An 11115-nucleotide genomic window follows, 5' to 3' on the forward strand; every position below is an offset into this window, starting at 1 on the left:
CTGTCCGATCCGATACCAAGTAATATTAAGGGTGGTATCGACGATACTACTCCAATACCGATACTGTGTACAAAAACTTATTTTATTTATTGTATCTCAAATTATAGCGTCATAATGATTACAGGACATCAGATTACTTGTTCTTATCACTTAATAATGCAGGGTTCATCATATAGAAATAAAAAAAACTTAAGTTGTGCGCTATTTGAACACCTTGCCTGCCTGCAGCACGAAAGGACTCTGTGAGAGACTCTGTCTCGCCCTAGCAGCACCTGTCCCTCTCATCCTCTTCAGTTCACCTCAACATACACTCGTCATATTCTGTGATATTTACTCTGAGGTGTTTGACAAGGTTAGTGATGTTGCCACAACCATACATGCCAACCCTCCCAATTTTTCCGGGACAATCCCGAATTTCAGTGCCCCTCCCGAAAATCTCCCGGAGCCACCATTCTCCTGAATTTTTCCAGATTTTTCACCTGGACAACAAAATTGAAAAACCATATCGCAGAATTCATAGCGCAGCCCAGCCAACTACAGTCTCCAACAATGACGGCAGCTGCTTAGTTTTAATATTACTCTTATTTCTCTTTCTGGGTCGCAAAAAACCTTTTAACATATTTTCAGGTGAGCATGTAGCTGTGTAAACTTCAAATATCTGAGCCGACCGACACATCGTTTTCAAACCCCCGCGGTCTTTCGCTGCTCGGGTTAAACATGATATATAAGTCACTTAGATAACTTAAAAATCTTATTGTTTGGCTTTTTCAGTGTTTTATTTGTTCGTGAGTAAATCGGTTTGGCTGAGATTAAAGTTATTAGATTAGATTAAATTAAATGTAACTTTATTAATCCATGGGGTGGGTTCCTCCGGGGTTTTCACACAGCTGAATAAACGTCAAACAGAAAACTGATTAAACAGAAGTGTGAGACGGCCCAGAGGTTACGTCAGCGCCCTATTATATCAGCGGTCCCCAACCCCCGGACCCGGTCCGTGAGTCATTTGGTACCGGGCCGCGAGAGTGAGACTCAGGTGTGAAATGTATGGTTTTCAGGGGTTTTAGCGGTTTTCAGCGTTATTTTGTTATCGTTTTTTCGTTAACTCGGTTTTCCTGGGTCTTTTCACGTGTGTTATGAATAAATCTTCTTTTTTTTCGGTACCGGTACTAGTTTTATTTTGTTGTATTTATCCACGACACCTTAAAGGCCGGTCCGTGAAAATATTGTCGGGCACAAACCGGTCCGTGGCGCAAAAAAGGTTGGGGACCGCTGTTTTAGATAGCAAGGAGCAGACGGCAGCATTTCACTCCACCGAGAGAGCCTGTGACGTACTACCCGGCTTTCTTTAGACCGCGAAGGCCGGGTCCTCAGGTGGAAGCAGCCTCTGAATTTGGACACCCCCCGCTGTTTCCAGGCCGGCCAATAATAACGGTGACATTTAATGTATTTTATCCGATAAATAAACATTGTAAAATGTATTTATCACCCCCCCAACAGCCCTTTTGAATATCTCCCTAATTCTGAGGTCTCAAGGTTGGCAAGTATGGCCACAACACCTCACTTTTTTGCCACATGTATCGCAAACCACGTCTCAGCTGTTTGTGGATGTAAAATACGTCCGCACATGACTCCAACTACGCTCAGCCATTGTTGTGAGTGAGTGCGCACGCCAGCGGCTGCGAGACATTTACATTTAACTATGAGAGGCGGAAGAGGAAATATCGATATTTTAATGTGAGAATCGATTCTAGAACATAAATGATTGGTATCAGAGGAATCGATATTTCAGGATCGATCCGCACATCACTAATTTGCAGTTTGGACGCATAGATGGGAACATCTCCTGATATCTCTGCTATCTGCCAGCTGCTGTCTCCCTGATAGCAGCTGGGGGATAGTGATGGGATTTCTGGATTTCTTTTTAGAGAACCGGCTCTTTCGGCTCGACTCACTAAAAAGAGCCGGCTCTTTCGGCTCCCAACCAGCTCTTCAGGTTGTTTTGCTGCTTTAATTAATTTATTATTAACAACTATATAAAATTATGCACGAAAGGAATTACTAATGTAAAAAATAAGTGGTTTTATTTATATATGTTTATATATAAATATATACGGTGGCCCCTAGAGACAAAACACATTTCTAGCATTAACTGAACTTCCAAAACAGCTACCTAGATCACTTAAATTACACAATTGAAAGCATATGTGTACAAGCAATCATATATATTCAAATAATTAAAAAAAAAAAAGTTCATTTACCTTTTACTACCACACACCAAATCCGGTTGTTGGTACTTCCTGGCTTGTGTAGCCACTAGGTAACACAAGCTCAACACTGCGCCTAGCATCCTGGAGCACTTCTGTTGCGTTTTGTACAATACAAAAACCAACTACTTACATTTCAACTTTTAAGTAATTACATTTTCAGCTTTTTCCTTTTAAACAATTTTAAAGTGAAACAACACAAAACGCTGCAAACCACAACACAATTAAATATAAATTAAAATATGAAAACAAAAAGAACATGCATATTCTCTGTCATATAGGCCCTGCTTGAATAAACTTTCTGAATCCTTTATAATCCACAACTGAATATAGTTGTGGATTAGTGATGGGATTTCCAGCTCTTTTTAGAGAACCGGCTCTTTCGGCTCCCAACCGGCTCTTCAGGTTGTTTTGTTGCTTTAATTAATTTATTATTAACAATAATATAAAATTATGCACAAAAGGAATTACTAATGTAAAAAAAAAAGTAGTTTTATTTATACATATTTATATATAAATAGAAACAGTGGCCCCTAGAGAAAAAAACACGTACAAACTCCAAAACACATCTCTAGCATGATCTGAACTTCCAAAACGGAGCTACCTAGATCACTTAAATTACACAATTGAAAGCATGAAAGCATATGTGTATTGTTTGTGTATTTATACACAAGCATTCATATATAGTCAAATAATTTTTTTTTTTTAAAGTTCATTTACCTGTTTTTACCACACACCAAATCCGGTCGTTGGTACCTGCTGGCTTGTGTAGCCACTAGGTAACAAGAGCTCAACACTGCCCCTAGCATCTTGGAGTACTTCTGTTGTCTTTTGTACATGTTTTGAGTTTTTATGTGCTTCTGAGTTTTTACGTGTTTTGGAGTTTATACATGCTATGGAGTTTGTACGTGTTTTGGAATTTTTACGTGCTTCAGAGTTCGTACGTGATTTGAAGTTTGTATGTGCTTTGTCTGTAGGGGCCACCGTAAATATACTTTTATTTATTCACCTCACATAAAATATAATAAATAAATCATATAATTAGTGATGGGTCGTTCGCGAACGAAATGGCTCTTAGAGCCGGCTCTTTGACGTGAACGACGCGAGCCGGCTCCTTATCGCGAGCCGTCACGTGGGGTTTTTTTTTTTTCTTTCTCTCAGCCTTTCTCTCGCACTTTTTTTCCGTTTCACTCTGCACGCGAGCCTTGTGCTTTACGCTGGGCAGAGGGGGGAGGGGCGGTAGTTACACTCAGTAGCACAGGAACAGAGCCAGAGAGAGAGAAAGAGAGGCAGGGACAACAACATTAGAAAGGTATAGTAATCATCCACAACTATTTTCGGTTGCAGATGATAAAGGATTGAGAAAGTTTATTCATGCAGGTCCATATGACAGAGAATATGCATGTTCTTTTAGTTTTCATATTATAATTTATATTTAATTGTGTTGTGATTTGCAGTGTTTTGTGTTCTTTTCACTTTAAATTTGTGAAAGGAAAAAGCTGAAAATTTAAATAGTTAAAAGTTGAAATGTGAATAGTTGATTTTTGTATTATATGATTTATTTATTACATTTTATGTGGAGTGAATAAATAAAAGTATATTTACGGTGGCCCCTAGAGACAAAGCACATACAAACTTCAAATCACGTACGAACTCTGAAGCATGTACAAACTCCAAAACACGTAAAAACACGTACAAACTCCAAAACACGTAAAAACTCCAAAACACGTAAAAACACGTACAAACTCCGAAGCACGTAAAAACTCAGAAGCATATAAAAACTCAGAAGCACATAAAAACTCAAAACGCGTACAAAAGACAACAGAAGTGCTCCAGGATGCTGGGCGCAGTGTTGAGCCTTTGTTATCTTGTGGCTACACAAGCCAGCAAGTACCAACGACCGGATTTGGTGTGTGGTAATAACAGGTAAATGAACTTTTTTTAAAATTATTTGAATATATATATGAGTGCCTGTGTATAAATACACAAACAATACACACATGCTTTCAATTGTGTAATTTAAGTGATCTAGTAGCTCTGCTTTGGAAGTTCAGTTAATGCTAGAAATGTGTTTTGGAGTTTGTACGTGTTTTGTCTCTAGGGGCCACCGCATATATTTATATATAAACATATATAAATAAAACCACTTGTTTTTACGTTAGTAATTCCTTTTGTGCATAATTTTATATTATTGTTAATAATAAATTAATTAAAGCAACAAAACAACCTGAAGAGCCGGTTGGGAGCCGAAAGAGCCGGCTCTTTTTAGTGAGCCGAACCGAAAGAGCCGGATCTCTAAAAAGAGCCGGAAATCCCATCACTACATATAATACAAAAATCAACTATTCACATTTCAACTTTAAACTATTTAAATTTTCAGGTTTTTCCTTTTACAAATTTAACACTTTAAATTTGTAAAAGGAAAAAGCTGAAAATAGCATCTTGGAGCACTTCTGTTGCGTGTTGTACAATACAAAAACCAACTACTTACATTTCAACTTTTAAGTAATTACATTTTCAGCTTTTTCCTTTTAAACAATTTTAAAGTGAAACAACACAAAACACTGCAAACCACAACACAATTAAATATAAATTATAATATGAAAACAAAAAAAACATGCACATTCTCTGTCATATGGACCTGCATGAATAAACTTTCTCACTCCTTTATCATCTGCAACTGAAAATAGTTGTGGATGATTACTATACCTTTCTAATGTGACGTTGTTGTCCCTGGCTCTTTCTCTGTCTCTCCCTCCCGCTCTGTTCCTGTGCTACTGCGAGTGTAACTACCGCCCCCTCCCCCCTCTTCCCACCGTAAAGCACAAGGCTCGCATGCTGAGTGAAGCAGGGAAAAAAGTGCGAGAGAGAGGGTGAGAGAAAGAAAAAAAAAAACCCACAGCTTGCGATAAGGAGCCGGCTCGCGTCGTTCACGCCAAAGATCCGGCTGTAAGAGCCATTTCGTTCGCGACCGACACATCACTAATCTGTACAGCAACCTGAGATGAGTGTAACCTGATTTTTTGTTTAGAGAGCACCCAGCTGTGTCGGGTTTCAGTACAGCACACACTTTGTGATTTTGTAGAAGTGTGTGCACAGTGAAAATATAAATACTACTGATTGTTCTGAATTCCCTGTCTGGATCTGTGTTGAAGCAGAATTCCTGCTATGGCTATTTTTTTAGTAATAAGAGAATTTATCACATTTTTATTTTCAGTATTTTAGGTAACAGTAATCTACCTGTTAGATCCAAGCTACCCCAGTGTGGTCTGGATCGAGCTACCTAAGGGTCTGAGTTTCTGGTCCCAAAGGGTGTTACCCTAGTAGAAATTGCCAGAAACTTGTTGAAGCCAATGGTGGGGAGTAGGGATGGCAATCAAGAACCGGTTCTTCTAGAGACCCAGTTCCCAGTAGTCCAATTCCTTGGAATTGTTACGGTGTGTTCACACCGAACGCGATGGACGCGAATAAAACGCCCCAAACGCCCCTAATTTGACGCGTGTACATTCGCGTCTCAACGCGTGTCCAAGAAAAATCCATCGCGCGTCAAAATATCATATTTTGACGCGCGTGAACCGGAAATGTGGGAGTTTCCATCTTTGCAAGATGGCAGCTGTCGAGCTAGCGCTTGAAGAGAGAGTCTCCCTTCTCTATTTACTGTGGAGAGCAGAGCAGCAGCGTAAAAGACGTCCTCGCCGTACCTGGGTCCATCAAGTCCTCCAGGCGCGTGAGCAGTTTGGTGAGTTTCACCATTTGCTCCAGGAGCTGCGCCTGGATGACGGCAGATTCCAGCAATATCATCGTCTGTCACCCGGCCAGTTTGAGGACCTGCTTTCCCGCGTCGGTCCCAGAATCGCCCGCCTAGACACCAATTACAGGCGCTCAATCCCACCTGCAGAGCGCCTGTCCGTCTGCCTGAGGTTAGTAAAAGTGGTCAATACGGTAGTCCTTTATTGATACCTGTGCTAATATATGCTAAACCATCCATTTATACACTGCTAACATGGATGTGCTATGCTAACAGTGAATGCTATCGGCGTTTACTGATGGCATAGCACATCCATGTTAGCAGTGTATCGTGTATACACTGCTAACATGGATGTGCTATAACAGTGAATGCTGTCGGCGTGTATAAACTATCGTTTATACACTGCTAACATGGATGTGCTATGCTAACAGTGAATGCTGTCGGCGTTTACTGATGGCATAGCACATCCATGTTAGCAGTGTATCGTGTATACACTGCTAACATGGATGTGCTATAACAGTGAATGCTGTCGGCGTGTATAAACTATCGTTTATACACTGCTAACATGGATGTGCTATGCTAACAGTGAATGCTGTCGGCGTTTACTGATGGCATAGCACATCCATGTTAGCAGTGTATCGTGTATACACTGCTAACATGGATGTGCTATAACAGTGAATGCTGTCGGCGTGTATAAACTATCGTTTATACACTGCTAACATGGATGTGCTATGCTAACAGCGAATGCTCTCGGTGTTTACCGATAGCAAACTGGTACTGTTTATAATATTTCTAGTGATACTCAGATGGTCTCATCAAGTCCCGATTTAATTCGATTTATGCTGTTATCAGTGGTTGAATGATAGCATGGCTGTGGTGTCATAGGTATGCTCTCGGTGTTTGCTGATATCAAACTGGTATTAGGACCACTGTGGGTTAATCTTTGTAGTGATACACACTCCTTTTGTTTATTTATACCTGGTTTAATTTCTGGGATAGTTGAATATTTGTATATAATCACTGCAGACTGTTTTAGATTATATCAAATATATATCCTGTAATTATCCTTATAATTACAAAATGTTTTATGTAAGATTTATGTTTTGGAATTTGTAATTTTGGAATTTCAATAATGTATTTTGTAACTGCAGTACACATAATACACATTTTAAACAATTTTGTCCAGGTTCCTTGCCACCGGGGACTCCTTCAGGACCATCGCGTTCAGTTTTCGAGTCGGTGTGTCCACGGTGAGCCAGATCATCCCCCAGGTAGCGACGGCCATCTGGGACTGTCTAGTGGACGATTTCATGGCTGTGCCTTCAACTGAAGACTGGCGGTCCATCGCAGAGGGATTCCAGGAGCGCTGGAACTTCCCTCTCTGTTGTGGAGCTCTGGATGGGAAGCACGTCCAGACGAAGGCACCCCCCAACTCAGGATCCATGTTCCACAACTACAAGGGAACTTTCTCCATTGTTCTCCTTGCGGTTGTGGATGCAGAGCATCGCTTCCGTGTCATTGATGTTGGGGGGTACGGGAGGACCAGCGACGGTGGTATTCTGGCCAGCTCCACCTTTGGTCAGGGTCTTCGGGCTGGGACTCTCCATCTGCCTCCTGACCAGCCTCTACCTGGTGGAGAACACCGTGGAGCCCAGCCCCATGTCTTTGTGGCTGATGAAGCGTTCCCGCTGCGGCGTGAGCTCATGAGACCTTTCCCTGGACGCCTCCTCCCTTTAGAGAAGAGGATCTTTAACTATCGCCTTTCCAGGGCCAGGATGATAGTGGAGAGTGCCTTCGGTATCCTCTCCTCACAGTGGAGGTTGTATCGGCGTGCCATGGAGCTCCGTCCTGAAATTGCGGAGAAGTGTGTGAAGGCAACGTGTGTTCTCCACAATTTTCTGCGCTGTGTGGACGAGAGAGGGGCACCTGCTGTGAGGGGTGTGGCACCTGCTGTGGTGGAGCCGTTGCAAGGCCTGGGTCGTGTAGCAGCAAACAACTCCTCCAGAGAGGCTGTCCTGGTGAGGGAGAAGTTCATGGCCCACTTCTCGGCAGAGGGAGCTGTGTCTTGGCAACCAAAGGAGTAGCCTGTTTGAAGTCTGAGTGACTTCCCCACAACGGCTCTTTTAAGAGCCACCCACAAACCTCTAAAGAGTGTTCCTGTCTTTTTAAAATTTTCTTAATAAATGGATCTCTACTCCAAAATAACCTAACCTCTCTTTATTCTCTTAAGTAACTTGTCTTCACTATGTTCCTATAACCATTGTGATGCAAAAGTTTGAGCAACCTTATTAATAGTCATTATTTTCCTGTATGAATCGGTTACAGTAAAAAATGTCAATTACATATATCATATAGGAGACACACACATTGATATACGCTACATATTTATGTTATTTCTCTTTTTATGTGTTGCCAATATATGCACCTGCTTTATTTAGTGTAAAGTTATTGCACACTTTCTGTAAATCCAGTGAACTGCATTTCACTTCTCAAATATCACTGTGTGTGTCTCCTATATGATGTATTTAACTGACAATTTAAATTGTGACAAATAACGATTTGTACAGGACAATGATGGCTATTAACAAGGTTGCCCAAACTTTTGCATCCCACTGTATCAGTATATTTTGTCATTAGTATAATATGAAATAAATTCTACTTGTGTCAAGTCGGGTGCCAATATTTGCTGTGTAGTAGAACAGAGACATTTGTCATTATAAATGTTTATTTGATAAAATATATAAATTCAGTAATAAAAAGATTCAACATAAATATATGAAATTTAACTATTTACAGAGAGAAAGGAATAAAAAGGACCCAGCTTGGAGTGGAAGAGCCTCAGGGGAGAAGGAGGAGGAAAATAAGAGCATTGTTTCTGCCCTGCAGAGCTGCTGCCTCATCAGAAAACTACTGATCATTAGGGTCCAATGTTTCCAAATTTAGCACAGCTGTGCTGTTGTCAAAAACTAATTTATGAATTTGGAATTTCACGAATTCTCGTGTCTGAGGCGGCATGCTCTCCAGAGCAGGAACAAGGCCGAGGAGGAAATGCTCTGTTGCAGACGGGCGTGGCTTCTTTAGGGACTCCAGGATAGCTAGCTCCACCGCCGATGGACCATCCTGGGACCCGTCCCTCGACCACCTTCGAGCTCTCCTCCTCTGTGGGCCTGTAAAAAACAGAACAAAACACCACAAAGAAATGAGAAGGCTGCTACTAGATTGTCATTTTCAAAATTGAAAAAAACCAGGATATGAACAGATTGGTTGTAGATATTTAGTAAAGGTGATCACAAGGGAATACCTGTGGGTGCAGCAGCAGGAGCTGAGGGACCAGGGACTGGGGAGTCAGGAGAAGCAACAGGGGAGGACTCTGCTGCATGATAACTTGACTCTATCAAGACAAAAATAAATGTTAACAGGTTGAAGACAATAGTCATAGAGAATATTATATTATTATATACTTATTATTATATACAGTGGTCTCCCATTTATTGCAGCACATGAACAGTAGTCACAGTTCTCACAAGTTGATTCTCAAAGTGCAAACCTTTGTCGATTTTAAAACGTAAAAGTATTATGCCGCGCTTTTTCTCCGTCTGCGGCGCCTTTTTTGCTCCCGGTGCAGGTGTCTATTTCCGAATGAGGGTCATAGTTATGAGTGTTTTTGTGCTGTTTTTTTCTATTTGAAGTGATGGTTATCAAAACCAAACATGATAAGTTTGGCAAGCGCAGGAGACACGACACGGAGGAGATTTGTCATTTGGGCTGCAGAATGCAATGCGCATTGTTGAAAGCTGTACGGTGCAATAAAAAAAATCAGCGAAAAGGCGAGGCAGTGACGGATGAACAGCGGGACTACTTTATACTGTTTATTAATAAACAAAATATATTCCTGTATGACAACACGCATAAATTAACTGCCTACATTAATTAATTGTAAACATACCTTCTGACTGACACTCCCCTGCTGCCTCTTCGGGCTGTCCCTGGTCCTCGGGGGAGAAGTTCTCCACGGTCCGCACCATATTACCGCTGGTCTCCCGCGGGGTGAGGAAGGGGTCCAGAAACCCCATGACCGCGAAGAACTTCCATCTCCTCCCCGATCCTGCTGCAGACCCACTCCTCTTCTCCTTCTCTGACCTCTTCTCCTTATTATATGTGTCCCTGAGGCTCTTCCACTTTCTCCTGCAGATGTCCTCTGAATAAATGCATTATCTGGTTAGCAGAAAGGTATTTGTACAACAGTGGGAAAATCGCGGGACAGTAGGCGCGCTTGCTAGCTTTTGCACGGCTTCATCGGGTCAGTCTGAAAATTAAAAAGAAGAAGGAATGAACTTACCAGGTTGCCCGATCTCCTCACTTATGTGTCTCCAAGCTAGGTCCTTTTTATTCCTGTCTCGGTAGAAATAGGAGCTGGCATCGTATAGCTCGGGGTGGTTAGCCACGGCGCTGATCAGCTTTTCCTCCATACTGAATGAAGAATGAAGGGCTTTGGCTGGATCTGCCCCTTTGACCTAGGTCAGAGCCACGTCACCAGGCTCCTGATTGGTTGTCGCGGCGCGATTTGACGCTGGAGTTCAGATTTTTCCAACTCGAGCGGTAGACGCGAAACGCGCGTATGCACAAAATGCAACACAAAAACTCACGCGCGTGGTTTTATTCGCGCGTCAAACGCGCCAGACGCGCTACACTGACGCGCGTTTCACGCGTTTTGGCGTTTTCGCGACGCAAATCTGCTTCCGAATTTTCGCGGGACCCGCAATCGCGCGTCATCGCGCCTTTCCATTGACTTTACATGTAAACCTGACGCTCTATTCGCGTCCATCGCGTTCGGTGTGAACACACCGTTAGTCTGCCTGCCCATAGATCCCGCTTATCAGTTCTTGCACACTCTTTACGATCAGCTGATTTCAGTTTGTGTGTCTGAGGAGAAAAATAGTGGAGCAGTCTCCAGCGTGGATATGGACATTAATTTTATTGTTATTACACAAAAGGATGAGAGCGTGATGCTAAACTGGAGACTGCTCCAGGACAGAAATAGCTCCATCATACTGTTAACCAACTTCAGCTCTTAGCAAGCACCTGCACAACATGCTAATGCGG

The 11115-nt window shown here is 42.1% G+C and overlaps 2 protein-coding genes across 3 annotated transcripts; one reads left to right on the top strand and one right to left on the bottom strand.

Moving 5' to 3' along the window:
• Window positions 1-2260: 2260 nt before the first annotated feature.
• LOC309706277 (uncharacterized protein) lies at window positions 2261-8096 on the top strand (the record flags this gene model as incomplete). The annotated part of the gene is made up of 2 exons (XM_082532645.1): window positions 2261-6184; window positions 7199-8096. Exons 1-2 carry the CDS (start codon window positions 5871-5873, stop codon window positions 8094-8096), a joined length of 1212 nt encoding a protein of 403 aa, XP_082388771.1. The 5' UTR covers window positions 2261-5870.
• Window positions 8097-8902: 806 nt separating this feature from the next.
• LOC309707357 (uncharacterized protein) lies at window positions 8903-10864 on the bottom strand. 2 transcript variants are annotated; one of them, XM_082534670.1, is made up of 4 exons: window positions 10352-10864; window positions 9959-10210; window positions 9314-9403; window positions 8903-9179 (listed from the first exon to the last, which is right to left on the bottom strand). In XM_082534670.1, exons 1-4 carry the CDS (start codon window positions 10479-10481, stop codon window positions 8920-8922), a joined length of 732 nt encoding a protein of 243 aa, XP_082390796.1. In that variant the 5' UTR covers window positions 10482-10864; the 3' UTR covers window positions 8903-8919. The 2 variants fall into 2 exon arrangements, with proteins under 2 accessions (XP_082390796.1, XP_082390797.1); XM_082534671.1 differs by having other exon boundaries at window positions 8903-9166; window positions 9304-9403.
• Between the last annotated feature and the right edge of the window lie 251 nt (window positions 10865-11115).

This window comes from Aulonocara stuartgranti (genome assembly GCF_965226115.1).
Source record: "Aulonocara stuartgranti genome assembly, chromosome: 5".
In the NCBI taxonomy this organism is placed as follows: Eukaryota; Metazoa; Chordata; class Actinopteri; order Cichliformes; family Cichlidae; genus Aulonocara; species Aulonocara stuartgranti.

Coding starts and splice junctions, on each gene's coding strand:
- LOC309707357 (XM_082534670.1), bottom strand. CDS start 10,481: ATGGAGGAAAAGCTGATCAGCGCCGTGGCTAACCACCCCGAGCTATAC. Junction 9,404..9,958: donor AGGGGAGTGTCAGTCAGAAG/GTATGTTTACAA, acceptor TTGTCTTGATAG/AGTCAAGTTATCATGCAGCA. Junction 9,180..9,313: donor TCCTGCTGCTGCACCCACAG/GTATTCCCTTGT, acceptor TGTTTTTTACAG/GCCCACAGAGGAGGAGAGCT.